The 23,195-nt window shown below is 37.0% G+C and overlaps 1 protein-coding gene across 1 annotated transcript; it reads left to right on the top strand.

Annotated features, from left to right (window-relative positions):
* Positions 1–380: 380 nt before the first annotated feature.
* LOC142987312 (long-chain fatty acid transport protein 4-like) lies at positions 381–23,048 on the top strand. The gene is made up of 12 exons (XM_076135987.1): positions 381–782; positions 11,739–11,892; positions 13,189–13,429; positions 15,474–15,693; positions 16,863–17,064; positions 17,643–17,776; positions 18,308–18,366; positions 19,927–20,070; positions 20,321–20,394; positions 20,665–20,886; positions 21,214–21,367; positions 21,629–23,048. Exons 1-12 carry the CDS (start codon positions 607–609, stop codon positions 21,778–21,780), a joined length of 1,932 nt encoding a protein of 643 aa, XP_075992102.1. The 5' UTR covers positions 381–606; the 3' UTR covers positions 21,781–23,048.
* Positions 23,049–23,195: the final 147 nt, after the last annotated feature.

Here is a 23,195-nt window from a genome sequence, read left to right on the forward strand (position 1 = left end):
AACAAATAAGTATTACATGGGTTCCAATTTATTTTCCTGGGAAGGCTCAGTTATGTATTTTAGACCTTAATTAATCAAAACATGAGGTAGACTTAGACCAAGAAGGTCGTTTTGCCTTTTGAACTCTATCATGCCGCATGTGAGTTTATGCGCGAAACCATATAAAAATAAATTATTTGAAATTAGAAAACTTCAGAGAAACATCAAAAATTATGTAAAATAAAAACGTCATCTCGGTCTTAACTCATCCGCGTAAAATTTTGTAATTGTCGCGTCCTGGAGCGGTTTGATTTTATACACAAGTTTAGATGTAAAGTTAACCGGGTCGGGTGACATAGCGCGCCTACCACTCGGGGATCAGCTGTTATCGGCGCATGTGCAGCTGGCGCGAGGGGAGCTCGGGGCCGGCGCTCCGCCATTGTCGCGGCCGCCTCTCGGCAACGCACCGCGTCCTTCCCGCATTTATACGAAACTGTTCGGCGTCGATGGATGCGCGCGTCCCCGGTGCGTAGTGCTCGCGCATCGTACTCTCACGTACTGTTTATCTGTTCGACTGTTACCGGTGTATAGTTAGCCGCTGTGCGCCCTACTGGGCTGATCGCCAGCATGGACGCGATTCTGGCAGCGCTCGTCGCTCTCATGGCACTGGCCGCCGCGATGGCCGCCGTGCTCAGTACGCTCTCTAAGGCGGCGATATTCGTCATCCTCGCAATAGCGCCATGCGTCTACCGATACAGGAGGCACATTTACGTTTTCATCAAAACCCTGCCGAGAGACGTCAAGTAAGTGTTGCCCATGATTATTATTCGCACTTTTGCCATTTAGGAATCACCTGCACGGTTTACCTACTGTCTGCGCCAAATATTTATGTAATTGTCAAAGAAACATTACAATGTTGTTCCGTATTTCCTGCGGGATTTTTATAAATAATTTTCCTCATTATGATCCCATGTTAACGCGCTATAACAAGAATAATACTACAATAAACTACAACTTGCTAAACAATGGCATGGTCTGACGTTATTAATTTTGTATGTCACATTAATATTCGTATTGGATTTTGGCTAAGGCCTTACGTACTTATATGAGATCCTTTAATCGTTACTTATATATTGTCATGAGGTTCTTGGCTTTTCGATACATTTAATCCGCAGAGTGAATTGATACAATAATATTGATGAATTACCTACATTCCTTCATGAGTTAAATATCTACCTTTCTTCGACGGAACCTCACTATAGTCACCAAAAGAGGGTGTTCGGAAGTGGACTTATGTCCTTCATAGCTCGAAGGACTGGTGACGATCGTTGAATAAATAATGAATTGTTTCTTCTACGTAGCAATACTTAGTAAGCGAGCAGTCAACCTGTATAAAGGTACCATCGCATAACGGGTACACTTTTTGCTATTTGATAAACTGGTTTATCGGTTACATCTAGTAGATTACACGGCGATAATATCGTTGTATTGCGCAATATAAGTACTGATTCGGATAAAGGTTATCAGAAGTATCGACACACTTTGATAAATAGTCTGAGATTTGAGGGCTGGTTATAAACATAGTACTTAATTATGCGCACTTGAGATTATTCCACAATCGCTTTGTTGCAAGAACACATTTATGCAGCGCATGATTTATCCTTGTGTAGCAGGATTGTATGACGTTGTTATGCGTTTTGCATGTGCTTTGCTGCGTTTGTTGTTGTTAGTAGCTGTCAAGTGTCAGTCAATGTCGGGACAATATCCTACGTTATGTAGCACTCACTTTATATCGATCGGTGATATTATTAGATTATAGAACCTTATTACGTTGTTGGTCAGTTATGATGATGAAAACTCCAAGGAGTATCAAGTTCATTGGTGCAATCACTATCGCTAATTTGCACTTTATTAATTAAACATGTGTTATCAGGTGCACTTGTAGGTTATACCTGTATAAAATAGTTTGATTATCCTTATGACATTGTGGAAACTAATCAATATTTTTTATTACCTATCAATTCATCTAGTTATAAACTACACACAACTATAATTTGATATTATAATTCGTAGACACGTTGCTTTTATAAACATCTTGTTTTTCTGTTTTGTGAAGGTAGTTGAATATTCTCCTTTTTAATAATTAATTTGTAATGGTCAATCTTATTGACTACTTTATTTAACCGTCTATGCAGCAGTTAGTAGCTGTTTATATAGATAAGATAGCTACTTACTACTAAATAGTTCTTACAACTTTTAACATTATCTAAAACTAAGTATCATATCACATAAACATACCCATCATAATATACCATTACAGATATCAATGTAAAGTAAACTTTGGATTATAACACATTTGTTCCAGATTATTCCTTCAGAGGATTTGATAAAATGAATTTGTATCACTTAAAGACTATTTACTGCTCACTTGTATATTATATGCAAACATAATTACTGTACAAACAGTAAGCAGACTAATTAAATTAGGCGGTAATTGCGAAAAGTGATAAGTAGCCTGAGTCTACATAACAAGAACTAGGTACCTACACAAAGACAAGTAAATAAATCAAAACGTTGTTTGCTTTCAAAGCAACAAAGACTTAATAAAAAACGTTTGCAGCTTGAGAATACAATCATTTTGTAAAGCGAAGTTTATCAAACCATTGCCAGCGGCTCTGCACCCCGGGAATTTAAATTTTCTGCGAGATCCCACGGAAAACTGTTTCTCGTGTTCTTTAATCAACATGAAAAATTCCACTCTACCAACCTTTTCAGTTGAAGTATTTGAACAAAGCTTTTTAGTTTTACAACAGTTTTCTACGATATTTATTAGAGTTCTGTTTGGCATCCACGAAGCAGACTCATAATTTGAATTCTTTATACTAAATATGCCATGAGTTTGGAGGAGTTTAAATATTGAGGCAATTATAGTGAAGGACAAAATTCTATTTCGAAGTTGTATGATGAACTTTCTTTCATCGATCGCCACGAGGTTACGACTACCCTTAAAATTACATTTTAAACTATTAATCTACGATGTTTCAATCATAAGTTGTTATTTTTTTCGCGTTTTCTATAAAAGATGTGAAATCCGTGTCATTGTCATCTCGCGCTGTTTACCGTGAACTCTGAATGATCTATTTATAGCCAGTTGAGACCAACCGGAAAATAGCGCTTCTATTTATCTACTTTCTGTGAAGATGCAAACAGGTCTCATAGATATTATTATTTTTACGCTAGTACAATATTTTTGTTCTAGAACTTTATCTGTTTTTAATACATGGAAATGAATAAATTATACCTATCTCATCTAGTGATCTATTAAAGAATACAACATAAAGCAAAAAAATGTAGCCAAAAAATAATTTATTAAAATTACCGACTTCACACCGCAGGTAAATTTTCTGTTTGCAGTTCAAGGTATAAACAGCGATTTATGTAATTTATTATACGTAACCTTGAGAGCTTTTCCCAGATTTTGTTGAAAGTTCGTCTATTAATATGACAGTTTGATTCATTTCATCGAAATGTTTTTCTTGGTGATCTCAATCCCCAAACTGATTTTTAAATGCCATGGCTTGGATCAACATAGCAGAATGTGGGCAGCCTTCGCACAACTTCAATTACTTATTGCAGGTTAAATATCTCCAAGGTGTGTAGGAGTTTCATTCAATATTTTATTTCGCCGTTACAGCGGTAATAAATCTTTTTAACATAAGTTAACTTTAAATGTCAGAGGGTGCACGCCTTTGAGAACCTGAAACTCCTGCGTGGGAGGTCAATAGCAGGGCTTATAAAATCTGTCCTTTAGTCTGGAATCCTAACGTGAATAAGCTTTGATTAATTTTCTTTCTCGATACTTTGTATCAAATTGAACCTCTTTTCTCTCTTTATTATTTTATTCTCGCCTTATCGTTTTTATTGAAAAATTGTCGAACGCCGCCGGCTCCCGATATCGACCCATTTCCACTCGATTGCTACTTTTTCTAATAATGTGGTTAAGCGGAATCTATTTGAATAATGATTAGACTGGATATGGAGCAAACTCGTATGAATAATGTCTGTCGTTTATCAATGTATTTCAAAATTTGATTTCCATTGATTGTATAGGGATATGGGATTAGTTGTGATCGGCTGTGGCGACTCTTTACTTACCTACTATTTCGTCACACTTCAACTTGTTTGACCTTTTGAACTTAGTCTTGTTGGTTTATCGACTTAATACAGATAGGTGAAACAAGACATGCAATGTTACCTGCATTTTTAACCGCAGTGTAGAACAATATTTTAAAAATGATTTCCATGTAATTTTGATCGTCTAAAACAAAAAAAAAATCACAAATGCCTCATAATTAGTTGTAAACTGTAGCAGACATAAATTCAACATTTACGTAGATAAATATCAAACTATCAGAGGCAAATTGAAGTCGACCGAAAAGCGACGAGTAATTTAGTTTTGATGTTGCTGTCGAAAAACTATTATAATATCATATGAGGCATTGTTTAGTAAAAAACAAATTTGTATAATACAACATACATCAAACTACTTACTTATCTAAAAACGTAGCCTTATATAAATGGCGCGATACAAAAAATCGTAGAAACTGAAAAACTAAAGATTATGTAGTTTTTCTTTTATCTATCAAAGAAACAATGTAGATTTTTTACTATTAAGTATGGCCGTTATAACCACTTTTACGTATCGCATTATTTAAGAACAGGAATTTTGACAGAGGATATCATACATTATCTGTCACTTTATTCGACACTTATTTAGCTGTGAAACTAGCACTTTGAGTAGCATAATAATTATTTAAAAGCTGAAAATATCTTGCATATACGTTCAAGAGATGTTCATGTGTATGATTCAGTGCTCCAGACTGTATTATCTGCGTCCGTTCTGCGCTGTGCCTGCCCGCGTTCAAGGTTACACTGCAGTGGAGCTTGCAGCTTGCCGTTAACTTTAAAAATGCAGCTTATAAAGCATCCCTCCATGCCTCGGGAACACTTAATCAAAGATTATGTTATTACATAAAGAGTAAGGTCAATTTGGGTAATTTTGAATCATTTGGGTAACATTTACAGTGAGAATTAGAACTAGTTTCGATTATTTTTTCATATGAAACCAACACAATTGATATAGGTTTATTATAGTTTTGCAAACTTTTATCAATCGTGTTGGTTTCATATGAAAAAATAATCGAAACTAGTTCAAATTCCCACTGTCAATGTTACCCAAATGATTCAAAGTTACCCAGGTTGACTGTAAATAAATAGATACTGTTTAAGTGATCAAATGAATCAATCATCTAAATAGACGGATTGTTCTTTTTTATAGGTGTTTTATGTTCTGGTTTGGGGTAAATATGTTTTATTGTAGAGATAATTGCACATAGCTCTCATTCTCATAAATGTTTTATTACTATACCAGTATTCAATTAAAGGTATAATAATGACTAAAAGCCATTTGAAGCCAAACCAGTTAGTGGGAACTGTTCTGGGATTACCTCATATAGAAGGCACCTATTCGAAGATTTGGTCTCTAAGTACTGAATTTCTGACTCAATCTCTTTATGTTTGAGAGCTGGAAACAATAATGGGGTTTTCCGCTTTTATCATCAATTCCTCCACTCAGATAAATATAATTTGTCCTTCACTTTTAAATAACAGCTGTAGTCATGTGACCTACATAATTTTATAGAGGATCGATGGCGTATACGCCACGCTGTCTGCGTTATGGCCAGCTCTTGTCAGACGATTGCAAATGGTGCCCGATTGCGTCACGATATCCCATCCAACGAATCTCTTGTTTTGGCACGATGTGTGTTGCTATATTCCTGGTGAATCAATATTTACCGACCTATACTTGTTTCCGTATATGTCGGCACTAAGGTTCCTTCTAACGGGACAATGCGAACTGCTGCTAAAACTGCGGTTGTTATTGCCTTTCTGAAGATATATACTATCTTGTTAGTGCATAGGAACAAAGGAATAGCAATTAATAAAGTAGATAAGTATGTTTAATTGTTTTATAAGTGACTACCTGAGATTTCAATATTATCTTATCTCTGGAAATATAAATAGACACCAAAATCAAACAGACAATATACCTGCAGATAAACCTGGTACGAAACTCCACGGAAGAACTAGCCAGCACAAAGATCAATACTGCTCATCACTTAACCGTGCCAAAACCAGCTAGTTTGGCGCTTGCTTTGCGTTCCATACTTTAGTTACAAGGATATATTTTTATTGTGCATCCTAAAATCACTGAAACGGAACGTTATATTCTTTTATTAAAACAGTATCTTCGCACAAGTTTCATTTTCAATGTAGCGTGTAAACTATGCGTATATTCGTACAACTCTTCCTACTAGGATGAACCTTGTACCATATATCTATTTATAATTTGCGCTATCGTAACACACACCATTTGTTGTTTTAGCGGATCTTTTATTCACGATAATTAACAACACCGCTTGGACTTTGACTGTTGTAATTACCAACTATGGATATTGTAACACTTTTAGAAAATTATTGTGTACATTTTTCTTGTACGTATTTACGAATAAAACAATTAAGTATAATCCAATTATGACGCTCAGTTTTATGACGTGACTAAACGCATCATATTCCGGAACAAAGAGCATTGTAAAAGGCAAACTATTTATCTCTTGCGTTGAAACAACTTTTTTTTATTTCTATGTAATAAATTTAGTTTTCTTTGTCTTGGCTTGTCTCCTTACGTACTTTAGTCACAGGACCTTTGTGTCTTATACCGTAGAACAAGACAATAACCGATACCGAAATGATGTGTCAGATATATTTTCGATTTTCCCGCATACTTTCCATCCAGATTTATTACTTGGTGTTTTATTCATGTAACGTTGCGGATGCTTAATCATGTGACCTTTTCAGAGGCAGCTATCGACGATCCAGTTCGTCCTATACATTGTTTACACACTCCTCTGCGCGGCTATTTTCGAACTGAACTTTAGTCAGAGTACGTTCATACAGTGCGATCAGACGATACTGTACACCACTTGTATACCTATTAACACCTAAATCTAATTTATACAACGTAATTGACGGGCTGTTTCACACAGTCTTCTAGTTTATAAACACTAAATTTGCTCATAACATCGCTTGAAGTGTTACCTTTGTTTTGAGGTCGAATTCTAACACATTATACCCAAATTATTCTGTTCTGTGGAATATCAAATTATCATTTCATCTACGTATGTAACAGACGAAAATATTTGTAAGCAAATATGTTCTACCTCCTCAATTTATAACAGTCTGATATCGTTATCTTTTGACATTGAGTAGTAGCGTTATAACTTATTCAAATAGCGACTACTTTTCTACAATTTTCTCTATCGGATCTAATCATCCAGTTAACTTTGATTTTAGGAATCATTTACTTAACATGGTACCTATACCTATAGTAAACAACAATTTCAAATGATCAATTTCTTTAGCAATTGTAACGTATTTGCTATTACAGTGGTTTAGCAAACAACATAATTTTATCTTATTTGCTACAATAGGCGTTATCATCTTGAGTTTACGTGTACTTTAAACGTAGTATAATTCTGTAATGAATTTGATTATAGTTTCACAAACACGCTAGCGTTTGTCATGTTTCAGAAGCCGACGTGTGATAGACAATGTACCTACTTACTTGTAATAATATAAGTCAGACACAATACATACCTACTATATTTATAGTAGTGTACATCATGATGAGGATGAAAATTCAGATAATAGTAGAGATATATTGTGTACAGCCGGTCGAAACCTTAAAGATAAGGAGATGGATAGTTAAGTTATTTAGCATCACTTAAACATTCTTAAGAAATCGGTATAAATAAGTAGATACTAACTAGTATTAGTACATTTCTAGGCAACATTCAAGGGCTTACTTTTCACAGTTTTGACACCGATAATGACAGCTGTTAACCGAAAGAACTACGCGGTTATTTTGCGCTGAAATAAGATATCCTTCTGTTATACCTACTCATCTGGATAGGCCTACCTCTACCTGCAGATATTTATATTGGGACTGGGATCAGACGCCGCTAGTGAAGGTGACAGCCAAATTCCATTGTTGAATACCTTTCTTTGATATTGCTCTTCCTTTATCGGTATGTATAGCAAGAATAAGCTCCGTGCCTCTTGTTATTCTCATTGTAAAGATATCACGAGGTACAAAGGTTTGTTGTTTTCGCTCACAGATAATAAATACTCTTTTGTTATTTTACTTATGTATAAATAGTAGCCTCATTAAATAATTGTTTGTTCGGGATTATTACACGAACATATTTCAGTAACAAGAGTCCGTATTAGGTCAAGTAACCGCACAAGGGATTCCCAAGGCAACTCATTTTACCCTGTTTTCGATTTACTCTTAAGTAGTTTACCTTAGGTACTTTATGATATGACTTCAATTACTTTGTGAGTAAAGTTCTTAGCGCACTTGTCACTCGAAAAGGGGTCATTTGTCAGGCCACGATATTGTCTTTTGTCAGGCCGTCAACGAGCCTTCACCTAACGTACACATACTACACATGTAACAAAATTGTATCAACTTCATCGGCACGTTAATTTGGCTTCTGGGCAAAGTGGACGAAGCGATGTTACGCTTACAGCTAGTGGACAGTTGGTTGATGACTATGTGGCAATAAGCCATTGGGCAGAGAACGGATCTCCGATCTTATACGATTATTGATGAGTGTTTCTTGTAGAAGAATATTTTCAAACAAAGGATTAATAACTCCTTAATATGATAATATAATATGGTGTTGATTCATTTACGAATTGATAAAGATTACGTGTCTTAATGAGACCGAATTATCGTTTTCAATAATCACATCATAATGATTTTTAATTGGCTTATTCGATTTTAAATAACAATACCTAATTGAATATAAACATAAGTGATAATAGCTCCAAGAACAATTCACAATTAACAAACGATTCTGAAAGGTCACAGAATTTGCACATGATTCAAACTGCGTTGAAAATTGGTGCATTGAATTGAAAAGTAAACCACGATTGCAGTTAGCGGACAGTGGGCTAGATAGTTTAGTAATTGAATTCGGTGGTTTCCAGTGCATGTCCTACTGCCATTCGATACCGTTCTTGAGTATGTGTCGATGTATGTTTGTTACTGTTTCAAGCAAAGACTGAATAATTTTAGTATCAATCTGACTTTAAGAAGAAATACCGGGTATACCCGGTCTATAGAACACAAATCCAAACATAAAAAGATTTGTATCACGATAGATACTCAACTGTTGTAATATTGTTATGAAGTATCTATGCACGCAGAAGAAATACCGACTATGGGCTACAAATCTGATGATAAAGAGGTTTTTATTACGATAGCAAATACAAGTAATACAACTTAGTAGTATATGAAAAGGTATAACATGTAAGGAAAATCATTTTCTATGGTGTCCATCGCAGATATCAGGTGGCCATTGACAAACTCATAGATATTATCCTGCTTTATTCATTCGTTATGACGCACTTGATAAAACCTAGTTTGATATTAATATCCAGCAATCCGTAGCTACGACTGATATGTTACATAGTAATTTGTTCACATTTCATACAATCTATTCATAAGTATTTAGTAAAACAGTTAATGGGAGCAATGAGAGTAAACAACTTGCCTAGCGACCAAGATAACCTTATTAATATCGGTCAAGATATTTTACAATTTGACAAGGCATTGGGGGTTGTACATCGTATGACTTTTAACCACCAATCAGGGAACTTATCTTCGAATTTAATGCCTCACAATTCAGATAAAATGTTTGGTAATAAGTGCCAAAGTGCATTGTGCAGTGCACAGACTGTAAATTATATTAATAAGTTCTCATGCATTCTTTTGAAAAGATTCGGTTTCTTTGTTCGAACAAAATTATGACATTTTAAATGGATCTCACATAAATTTGGACAATAAGAATGATCCTTGCATTGTTTTAATCAAGATTACACAAATGCAAAAATGTTTTTCTCACCCCTTTATTGCTTATTCATATTAAACTTTAATTTTCATCTTGCAATTTCTGCAAAACAGAAAACAGAACAGTTCAAGGCTTTGCAGTTAACGTAATAAACCCACGGCTCTACATTTTTCCAACGGCGGAAATTAGTAAGAACTTTTCTGCTAATTGTTTTACTCTGTGACTCTAAACAGACTAATCTAACTACGTTCACTATCTGATAAAGTTATACGGAAATTATTTAGAAATATGTGGGTCATGCCTGATAACAGAAAAGATACAAAATAATGTGACCATGTTTATGAGTATTTTGGTGAGTCAATAAACATCGTGATGTGTAAAATGCTTCGCAAACAGTTACCATAAGCCCGCGATGATATTTCCAGATCACGTTTAGAAGGTGAATGAACAGACTGACAGGTTCCCTAACCTCCACATTTACATAAAATATCAATAGAAAATTATGTGTTTTCGAACCGTCTGCACTGCACGCCTGAAATCGTTAAATTGATTCTGTGACGCATTTAAGTTGTTATTGCGTAATTACCACGTAATGTTTCATTAAAACTATACACATTTGTGAAAATATTAGGTTTATTACAATTATTACTCGAAATATGAAGCAGTTACGAGAATTGTTTCTAGATTAGTTCGTTACGTGAACTAACAATTTGTATTTCCATCTAAGTAAGTATGTTTTGACAAAATTAGTATCAATGAGGCGTAGTTTTTACATATTTGCTAAGATTTCTAAGGTTGTTTGTCGCGAAGGTCGTATTTGTATTCATTTAATTATAGGATTACGAGTACGTCAAGCTGTCGCGTGACTCGCCGGAGCGCCGCAGCCGCAATGCCGTTTATGGCTTCCTCGGTATTAACGTTTGTAGCTTATTGTAGCGTGGATTGTACGCTACCATGAACAATGTTTTCGTTACTCAAGTATTGTGCACAGAAGCAGCACGACTACATTAACTGTCCCGTTATAAACTATACTTATTCTAGCCAGTAACCCCACGCGAGGTTCGAGCCGGCGAAGTCATGCTCTCCAAGTTCACGTGTGATAGAAATTATTGTTTACAAAAATCAATATCTAAACACGCCTATTGTATTGCGCCACGTCACAGTCATAGTATTTGTTTTCTCATAGAAAAATCTACTATGCGCTATTTCATTGCCAATGTTACCGTGAGTAAATTATGTAATACTCAATTCAATGTGCTGCTAAATATAGTAGAACATGGGAGTCGGGCGGCTGATGCCATTTGTGAGCGTCAGTAGGACCTTTTCCCTTATTAATTTTTAATGCGAGAACGTAGTCAACTGTAAAAAACGCGGACAAAATCGATTAAAACATGAACTCAGGGAAAATACAAATGTAGCAGTCTTGCAGGTATTTTATTTAACAGGTAAAAATGGTAATTGATTAGATTTTACCTGCCATGTTATAAATTATTCCTTAATCGACCTCCAGAGGACAAAAAAGTATCACTTGGATATTCAAATACGACTGCTAATTTTCAACATAGAAAAGGGTAAAAGTTCCGTTTCGATTTATCTAGAAAAAATATAAGGCACGTAGGTTACATGATAAGGTATTTCTTAAAGATCTTGTATCACAGAAAATGTTTGTAAATTTGTTGCGCGTGCATCAATTTCTAGCTGCAAAGATAACCTACATAAATTTACCCTCATAAATTGTTTTTTATTGGTCATTTTCTTGACCTATACATCCATTTGTTACAGATTCCTATGGCGTTACGCGAATGGCATGATCAGGTCGAAGCGATGGGGCCGGCAGGACGCGACGGTCGCGCAACTGTTCACAAAGCGTGCGCTCAAACACCCCGACGCTCCTTGCTTCATCGTGGTCGGTGACCGCACTTGGACCTTCGGCGAGGTAACGTGACCAACATTAGTATTTAATTTTTATTTTTTTGGTATACCAACAACAGTACTGCTAACAATTAACATAACAGACAGACTAAAAACAGAAGAAAAAATAGTTATGAGAACAGGATTTAGAAGATGATGACCCTCTTATTCATGAACACTCTTTAAACCTTTTTTAGTTAAAAAACTACTAAAATAGATTTTCTCTTTTTCATTTCGCTAAGGAGTGAAAGAAACAAACCTCTTTTTAAGCCTTTCATAACTTCATATATTTTATATAATAAATCAATTTAAAATAAACCTTAACTCTTATGACATGTCCATTATTTTCGGCACATCTCCGCTGGTTTACGTTGGGCACTACAGCAGTTATAAACTTCACTTGAATACTACATGCACACAACTATGATTCGGTTGTACACTGAAATCAGATTCGAATATTAAAACCGTATAACAAAATGCCATGATGAATGTTCAAAAGAGATGTTTATTTACAAAGTCTGTTTGTTTCTGAAAGTTTGTTTGTTTGAACTTTGCACAGAGTCAGAGTCCTCCCCTCGAGGCAATGCTTTGCTTTCTATTCTGAGAATTGAAAGTCGTATATTTTCCGTAACAGTGAGAAAAATAATGGAAGTTTATGACAACAAATTAAATTATTTTATTATTATTAGGCCGGGGAAAAAGTATTTTCGCATTATAGTATGTATGAACTAGTAATAAAATCTCTTTGGCTTCAAGACTCACAAATGAGTACACGGTTCATTAAGTTTCTTTCAGTGAGCTCGTGAGGTACCCAAATATTGAGCTTTTTTGTGGAGAGGAAAGATTTTATTATAAGTTCATACATACTATAATGCGAAAAGACTTTTTCCTCGACCTAATATTTGCTGCCTATTGTTGGAACCTGCGAGTCCGGAGCATAGGATCAAAATCAAATCTTGGTATCGCCGATAAGAATTAGTTTCAGCTTTCAATTGATACCTATGTGATTCAAACATCATAAGTAGAAGGGATTCGATTGTTATCTAATTACCTTCCTTTTATTATCAAGACTTTATTATCAGTAGCTTTGTTAGTAATATAGATGAGTACACCAGCTGCTACTGCGTATATCTATTGGTATCGGTTATTACTTATCTTTCATTTAAATCTATTAACTACTGTAAAGTCAATGAACTTTCGGTAAAGCAGCTGGATCAGCAGTACAAAAAGATGCCGCATCTTATCATTTTCCGAGCCCTCGGGATCAAATTCATCACACCACCATGAATATAGCTAACTTAGACCTTTCTGTCCTAAACAGATGGCTGCTAAATCAAACCAAGTGGCCCGAGTGATGCAGGAGCACCTCGGTCTGAAGCGAGGAGACGTGGTGTGCGTGTTCATGCCCAACTGCGGCGAGTACGTGTACACGTGGCTCGGCATGGCCAAGGTCGGCGCCGTGTCCGCCCTCATCAACAGCAACCTTCGCCACAAACCACTGCTGCACTGCATACAAGTCGCCAAAGCTAAAGCTGTCATATTCTCTGAACACCTTGCTGATGGTAAGTTAACACAACACCTCGTCTATGCCGCACTTGCAGGGTGGCAAGGAAAGAAAGACTGGTTTAGGACATGGTCCAAAACGACTAGTACTGAACTGAAAAGTATAGCAAAAACAGTGTCGCTGGGAACGTGTTAAATGACGTCACTAACGAATACCTAGGTGCTCTCCATAAATAATGCCGTTTGACCACTTTCGTTATTCAAAGGCGGTCATTAGTAGCTGTCATTGTTCATTCCCTATTTGAATGAAGTCGCAGAAGGGCAGGTGACAGGTGATGGCCCACCGGCTTTTAAATAATCACTCAATTGTGTTGTCGTCTCGCTCTCACAACTTCACCTCAAGCTGGCCTATTGTGTCGATATTGAGAAGTTTATGACAAAATGTTTCTGTAGGAATTAGAGTTAATATAACGTGAATATTCGAAATAAAACTCGATGTATTGAGTTGTAAGATCTACAGATATGTAGGGTAACATCTCATCGCCTTGTACTGAGCACTCGCAGCTGCGTCTCACCGTCCCTTTTAGCGATACACTCTGTATGTAATCTAGTTTTAACAATGCCGCAAGTTTGAGCAAGACGGATGTTTTGTAGTTGAAAAAAACGGGATAGGGCGTAGACGGGTTTACCCCGGGTGCTCTTTTTGTACTCGCCTCGTGTACATTCATGTTGACATTGACCGTATTTCTATATCGCACCACTTCTTATAAGGATAAATACGGTATTCTCCATACGTCTATGCTTACAACAGGAAAACGAATAGAAACATAAAAGTTTCATATTGTAGAGCACGAGGTTATTATACCATTTATTGCTGTTCTATTGATTCTATATATTTTAATCTATTAATAAATAAATTTAAAAGAGACTGGGCCTCATTAAATCTTGAATCACAATCTTATTACGACTCCCCTCTGCCTATTTGTGGCAGAAAATCCGATAACAATGAGTGTCGATAACGAGTTTATAGCCAGTGCCTGAACCTCTTTTAGCGGGTATTCAGTTTTATTTCTGTGGTTTCTTAAGCAATATTTTTGCTTTATCTAATATCTTCCCGATTACGTCACTCGTGTCCCGGTTTTGCGGATAAACTTGACTACTTCGCCCGATATTGTGATAGGTCACCCAATGCTTATTGTTACCTCTTTTGGTCACTAACATGTTGCAGATCAACCTTTATGTATACTGGCTCCACAGTGTAATTAAAAGACTACCTGTATCTGCGCATGTATATTGCTAGATACAAATCTCAATCTCATTCATAAATTAGCCTTTCAGACTTTAAGCGGTTGTTTAATTTCCCAACCTTTATTCATTGCATTCTCTCTCTATGGATCGATTAAAAACAAATCTGGTCTCACGAATGCCGTGAACAACAGAGCTGGTGATTGCTATTCTATAGATGCGGTTCAAACTGGAACCACATCTTTTTACCTCAGTTTTTTAACAACTTAATGACATCTAACGACCGCGCGACCGTGCCTCGACCGAAAGTCTGTTGCTCCCCTAATTTCACGCAAGGCCAATTTTAACGCATTTCAAAGCGACTGGCTGCATCATCTTCAGTTTCTTAATGATATACAATTTACCACGTGTCTTGGTCAATGTGGATATGACTTAGCACAACTCTAGACAATAAGAGACGGGTCGTAGCATAAGTGCACATTTAGTACGTTATTTAGCATTCCTATAATCATCTATCTGTCATACAAACACGCCTGCTCTGCTCATTCATTAGTTACGTATTCGTCATTGTCTTGTCACCGGCTAGTTGAGATTACATGAGATACTGCTCTATTAGAATGATCGTATTGTAATGTAGTGATTGATGAACAAGACTAGATTAACTATGTTATAGTTTGTTAAACGAATTAGAAAATATCAATATAGTTTTCTTGGATATGAAGTTAATAAAAACTTAACCTTATCAACAAGCGATCGTACAGATAAAAACTGCAATAAGCTAATGACTTATTGGCCTCTTACAGTGATTAACTTTGTTGTATAATAGCTTGATAACAATAAATATCTATTGTTCTCTAGCCGTCGGAGAGATCCGTGACCAGCTCCCGGATGGTCTGAAGCTGTTCCAACTGTACGGACAATGTGCCCCCGGCGTGCTCGACCTCTGCGCGGAGATGGATCGTCACCCACCTGAATACCCCGTGGTCACTGAGAAACTGCACTACAAGGACACCCTGCTCTATATCTACACCTCTGGGACCACTGGCATGCCGAAGGCTGCTGTACTGCCAAATTCTAAGTAAGAATTGCACTAATAACTTATAAAAGCTGGTAAAATGCATATCGGTCAAAGTACCACAGATTCTTATTGATGATTAGCTTTTGTCCGTAACTTAGTTGTATCTATTTCGATATCCAAACATATGTAAGTACCTACATATTTTCCAAAGATGCCAGGTAGAGACCAAAGAACGCCAATTGCTACGAACTCCACAAACTTCTTTTGAGATAGGTACAGCTTATTTTATTCCTATTATTGTAACACTGTCTTACGAAAGGACTAGCATACTTATCGACTCGATCGTAACTGGTCTAAAACGCAGTAAGAACGAATAATACAACGTCAGTTCCTATTACTTCCTATCGATGAGAAATGCGAAGTCTACCTACTAAGAACCTATAGGTGCAGCGCAAACGACAGACTATCCGTGACGCACTTTTTAGTCTGTGAAAATAGAACTTTGCCATTATATGCAGTAACGCACACAACGCGCAAAAAGTCCGGCACGTTGCTTCATATAATTGCGTAAGTTCTATTTTCACAGACTAAAAAGTGCGTCAAGGATAGTCTGTCGTCTGCGTTGCACCTTAGTCTATAGTAGTAATGCATTTTTCCATAATCGATTGGAAGGTTTTCTTTGAAATGCCCTGATCAATCTACTATCTCGTCCATCAAATTATGTAGCTATATTTTTCTACGCATCAATAATAAATTTGTTCACGTTGTTCGATAGGTATAAAACGGGTACGATTGTACTTATAATACTTAAATATTAATCTAACTTTGTTTCTAAAAGCTGATAACATGTAAATCTGTCTACTTATTGCAGATTGTTTTAAATGATAGCCAAACATAAAAATTCAAATTGATACCAAACAAAGATTTATTTTAATCAATGCAGAGATTAATTATGTTTACAACTTATTTATTCTTATGCATTATTTGATATTTATCTAACGCTCTTGGGTGCTTATTACTATTAATAATAAAATTTTCAGAATAAACACACCTAAAGATAATGTTAGAATTATCAGTTTCTTTTAAGAGAATAACTAATCTGCTTAATGAATTCCAAGGAATGTTTTGCAAGTGTTCGATACTTAGAAATCTCGTAAATAATAACAAAAAAAACTTAAAAAAAAAGTTGGTGACACATTTCATAACCTGAATCTCTCTCTCTTCTCCAGGTACTTGTTAATCATGGTAGCTACGGTCCACATGCTGGGCCTGAAGTCCTCTGACGTGATGTACAACCCTCTGCCGCTGTACCACACGGCTGGTGGTCTGGTGGGCACGGGCGCGGCCCTCATTGACGGCATCCCCTCCGTACTGCGCTCCAAGTTCTCTGCCTCCAACTACTGGACCGACTGCATCAAGTATAATTGCACGGTATGTGTTAATTATGTTTTACTTAGTTTAACGTGGAGCAGTGGCGTAACTACTTACACCTTTGGAGGCCTGTGACAAAGCTGAACCACTTTTTTATTAATTCTTTGAATTTTAATACGTTTTTAACTTGTAGTTACGCCACTGGTGTTGAGGTATTTATATGATCTACAATATAAGATTTCTTAGATTTGATTATCTTGTTTAATTTAGTTATATTTAGTACAGGTTATGCTAATACAGATGTAAGATCTCGCAAAAAGTAGCCTTGAACCGACGCAGTCGAAAAGCAAAAACTTTAATTTAAACCTACTTATTAGAATTAAGAATAACAATTTTAATATTAGGTCTTAATGATACCTAATTGGTAATAATTCGGGTATAATAAAGTATTATACCCGAATTACCGAACTCTTACTTTGTGTCTTTAAATGGTTCTCAAAGGGATGCAATTTTTTTTATGGATAGGGAAGCAAGATGGTGGATTTACAGCCTTGCTCATTTCCTTCGGGGGGAAAACTCTTGCCCAGCTCAGAGATAGCAATATCTTACTAAATATAACTGTATTGTTTTTTGTTCAGGTGGCGCAATACATCGGCGAGATGTGCCGCTACTTGCTGGCGCAGGCGCCGCGCCCCACGGACGCGCAGCACCGCGTGCGCATCATGGTGGGCAACGGCATGCGACCTGCCATCTGGCAACAGATTGTGGACAGGTACAACATAAATATGACTTAGAAACTATATTAAATAAGTTCATATACCTTTTTGTCCTGGCTGGACCTAGCCTTCCATGTTGACACAAGAATTGGGCTGCTATAAATTGTCACTGTGTGTTACCGATGTAATAATATGTGCGTCTATAAATAACTCGAAAGTCAAAACGAATGAAGTGACTTCGATGTCTTTTGTTTGGAGGCTCATGTGATCAGAATAGGCCCCTTAAAATATAAAGATCTTTTAACGCGTCTGAAGATCATCAGCCGATTTCCTACTTAATAGTTATACAACCTTTCTAGGGAACAATCATTGATATGATGATTCTTAGGCGTCATTTCAAGACCACGTGGAGGATTTTGTCATTTTTAACTTAAATGGACATACTCTTTGTGGGTTGCCAAGGCATCCAGGCGCTTCATATACGATCATCGTTATATCTTAATCGCATTACTGCAGTTAACCTTTAACACAAAACGTGTTGATAATTCAATGAACTACATACTAAGTTAATTGTGGTTTTATCTCAGGTTCAAAGTGCCGCAGATAAACGAGATATACGGCGCGACGGAGGGCAACGCCAACATCAGTGAGTGAAAGTTATTATTTACTAACAATACACATAGTATTATGAAAGATAATCCACTTATTATGTAGCGGAAGTAATTTATCCGATAGTAGAATAATTAGTGATAAAGTAAACGGCTTTTCTCTTAGTCACCGATTTCAATCGATACGTTTTACGGAGTTTGGTTTAAAAAGTTTTGAACCTCTAAAGTTGCAGATATTTTTTAAAACAGTATGTATCCTTTTGTGACTTCTTAAGTACTTATGCTACAATATTAAATTTGATCGATTTGCGATCAGGGCCATTACTTGTTACTTGTGCCGAAACGTCAAGATTTAAGCCATTTAATAGTTACTATTCTGTAAATAGCAATAGGCTCGCCCCCAAATATGGGACTAACATTGTCAATGGCGAAACATGAGTGTATGTCATATACTTCTAACTATACCTTCCGGTAAAACAAGCGCCATGTATATTTGCATGCATGTATGTATGATTGTATGCAGTTACTACTCAGTTATGTACTGATTAAACAACACATACATAATGTTGAGTATTGCGTATTAAACTTTGTATTTGTGTCAACGGTTGACTTAGTGTCGCGTGACTCGATAATATTGTAATTCGTTGTAATTCATTCTAATCAGGTCATTTCCCCATTATGTTTCACTGTTCTGAAAGCGCTGTGTTTGTATACCTACTAAAAGTTGAATAATTAACTGTTGTTTTATAATTTTCGATTAATTATCGTGCGCTGAATAAAATTGATATTTGTTGATCACTGCCTCTGTGGCGCGGTCGGTAGTAGGTATATGCGGCTGCCGTGCGAGAGGTCTCGGGTTCGAATCCTGGGTCGGGCCAAAAAGTCTTTTCTGAGATTTTCTGTTAAGAATTTCTTAGAGATTACCCGGAGTTGGGAAGTTGAGGTCGAAGACCTCCGTGCCTCGGAGAGCACGTTAAGCCGTCGCGTCGGTCCTGCGCCTGACCTCTCACTGGTTGCGTCGGTTATCCGTCCCACCAGACTATGAGAGTGATGGAATAGAGAGTGTACCTGTGTATTGTGCACACACTTGGACACTATAAACAAAGTCCTGCACAGATGGCCAGTTTCAATGAAACTGACCGCCCGCCGTAGCCGTATCGGCTAGGAGGACATTATTATTATTTGTTGATCAATTCAAACAAAGCGTCAGAACATTATGCCGAGTCAAAATTGTCGTGACAAATATTCAGAAGGGACTTTGGATAGGGACCTGATGAATTTCAATTACGAACGATCCCATGCTTTTTTTTCAAAAACAATATTATAATATTCATGAGTTTTTTTAATAGTAAAATGTTTCGTTGAATAAGTTTAAAAAGCACAGGATACAGTTTGTTACAAATACAACTTACTGCTTTAAATTAAATTTATACATGTGTTCACAATACGTAGTTTGAACTAGTTTGTTATAGAAAGAAATTCAATCTGTCGTAACCTCAAACATACCTAGGTCTAATACCTAAACGGCTGCTGCGGAACACTAAAAAGGTTCAAAATGTATTTATAGATGTTAAAATGTATTTTTTTTTGTTTTCCAGTCAACGTGGACAACACGTTGGGCGCGGTGGGTTTCCTGCCCAAGCTGGTGCCGACGTGCTTGCACCCCATCGCTCTGGTGCGAGCTGATGAACAAGGACAACTCGTCCGTGGACCTGACGGCTACTGTATACGGTGCAAGCCTGGTACGTAACTTATACCTGTAGGGAGATCGTTACATAAGCGAATCGTCTGTTTTCGATCTGTGTCATGATTTCTATTGAAATAAGGTGACAACAATGATATGCTTATCAAAGTACCTACGTACTTTTTTTCATGAATACTCTGCCCTACACACATAAGTCTATCGGTATTTAATAGCAAGGGACGTAGTGTGTAACTTGTGGTTAGTGTAATATTGTATTGTATTTCAATGTTTGAATGTTTGGTTTGCAGGTGAACCAGGCATGTTCATCGGTCTGATCGCTCAGGGCAACGCCTCCAGAGAATATTATGGATACGTTGACAAGGTACGTAAATAGATAACTACTTAAAATTAACTTGAAAAATATTTTAATAAGTACCTACTTAATTAGAATAAATTACATTGTTCCTGGAATAAGGTTCCTTCCTCAGTATTTTTATACAGCCGTCACATATTCATCTATATAAATTTTTAACCGGAAAGTGGCCGACCTTAGATCGATGCGCGCTTTCAGATTTAATTTTAAATGAATTCTTTCGTAAGAATAAATTGACTATCTAAAGAACAATATCATTATCTTATTATCTTGTTTCAGAACGACAGCAACAAGAAGTTGGTTCGCAACGTGTTCTGCAACGGCGACGCGGCGTTCGTGAGCGGCGACATCCTGGTGTCGGACGAGCTCGGCTACCTGTACTTCCGCGACCGCACCGGCGACACCTACAAGTGGAAGGGGGAGAACGTCGCCACGGCCGAGGTCGAGGACGCCATGTCGCCCAGCCTTGAACAGAGGGCCTGCGTCGTTTATGGAGTCTCGGTCAGTATACTGAAATCATTTTGGTAAAAAAAAGGGAAATGTGGTAAATTTGCTCAAATTTATTGAAACTGTCATACTGTTCAGACGAACATGATTAGCGAGAGATCAGAAACAAATGTTAACGTACTCGTCGAGGCAGATTTTAGTCAGGCCAGAATTTCTTGTCTGTAAAGCTTAGAAACCAGTTAGTTTTATTTACTGAACTCAAGGCTTTTCAGCAACAGCCCCATTCTCTTAAAATGTTTCACAAAAGCATATTCATTTTAAATCCGTTCGTTCTAAGATCTGCATCTTATTAAAACTAATAAATTCATGTCGTTTCTCTAGATCCCGCAGACGGAGGGTCGCGCGGGCATGGCGGCCATCGCGGACCCGTCCCGCGCACTGCCGCTGGCGCGCCTCGCGCGGGACCTCGACGACTCGCTGCCGTCGTACGCGCGACCGCTCTTCCTCAGGATTCTCAACGACATCGAGATCACTGGTAAGTAACTCTACTTCTTTTAAAGTTCACATGCATTATGGATTACCAAAATCAATCCTGTAAAGTAGTGTGTTAACCTTGGTGATACGGTTCAATCTCAATCTGATGTCTGATACCTTTGCGATTGCACTGTCTCTTGTGTCTTACTATGAGCACGTTTCTTTTTTCGTATAATGAAGTGCTCTGCTGCCATGCCTAAGAAACTGAAGGATGTAAAGCTTTGATAAACAATGGGTATGAAATTGGAATTTATATTTCCAGGTACATTCAAGTTGAAGAAACTCCAGTACCAGAAGGAGGGCTTCGACCCCGACGTGATCAAGGACCCGCTGTACTTCCGGCAGGGCAATGACTTCGTGCCCATCACGCCGCAGCTCTTCACCGACATCTGCAGCGGCAAGGTGAAGCTCTAGGCCGCGAGCCGCCACATACAAACACTTCGTATCTTAACACAAGCCGCTTCAGTATATGCCTAGGACGGTACATTTAATATAACTTCTGTGGTTGCGGTCAACTTTGTGGGGTTCTCTAGATGATAGAAAATAAAACGTTTGACTTGGGTTGTGTTGGTTTATATTTGGGTTTGATATTTCACCTAATGTTAAGCTTCGGTGTTATTTAAACAGTAATCATTTAAATTTATTTATAACTGATAATATAATTTCCGTCCTCTGTGTATACTCGACGTCGGCTCAACACAAAATCAATTGTGAGAGTATGTAACATTCGGTAACGCTCAAGTCGATGGTCAACATAGCATTCATAGACTACGACACGGTACTGACGATTATTATGTATTTCACCTGTAATCACCTTGTAAAGGAACGAAGAGAGACAGCCTCCGCTGGCGACATCTAGCTATAGATAGACCAAATCACAGATACTGCACTTCGCCCGCTGTATTACATTATGTTCTACGGAGCTAAAGATTAGCAATAGGTAAAATTTTACATTATTGTATAGACTTAGTAAATTGTTGTTCAAAACATTATCTCTAATGCATCGGTGTGAGGGAGTGTGAACTAGTTAAATTATCACGTGTAACTTTGGAAAGAATATGGTAATATCCAATAGGCTTATTTTATAATCAGTCGAGCTAAGCCTTGTTGAAAACAAGTTGACGTATGACGTATAGTTAGTGTGGGAGTGTCGGCGACAGGTGGCGTTGTGACGTGTGACTGACGTGTGCGGGTAGACACTAGTGTTGTTGTTTCAAGTTACGATACGAAACTTATAAGTAATAATGGTATGATTCTCGTCTCAAAATCATCCTCTCCTCCTAGCTTCGAGCTATTTCCTTTAAAGCAATTCATTATACACAAAATATACTAGTTAGTTGAACAGATATTTTGCAGAAAAAAAATATAAAAAGGACGAAGAAAAAACATAGAATTTATGTAGAATATTAGATGACATTCCACCATCTAGTCACATAAGGTGTTCTATTCATTTATATTGTATTTGAGTTCCTAAGTTTTGTTTTGGGCACATGAAAGTCCTCGGCGAAGCAGTTAACACAAAGACATGGCAATGAATCGCAATACGGACTTTGTATTAGATTTTTGTGCCTTGAAACGAAAATCGCTGCACTGTAGTGTAGACTAGGAAAACATTGCAGTTTACTCCTAAACAAAATTATTACGTAAGTTGTAAATAATTATAATAAATTAATTAAAATGTATTGATGTGTTTTATTTGACTACACGTATTTCCCTAAATATCCACAGAGAAGAATGCTTTTGTTCTCTAAACTACTCTTTTGCTTTCGGTTTCTATACACATGTAATTATGCTGTTAAGTACAAGGGATTATTCTAACAAAAACACTA

This window comes from Anticarsia gemmatalis, chromosome 3 (genome assembly GCF_050436995.1).
Source record: "Anticarsia gemmatalis isolate Benzon Research Colony breed Stoneville strain chromosome 3, ilAntGemm2 primary, whole genome shotgun sequence".
Taxonomy (NCBI): domain Eukaryota; kingdom Metazoa; phylum Arthropoda; class Insecta; order Lepidoptera; family Erebidae; genus Anticarsia; species Anticarsia gemmatalis.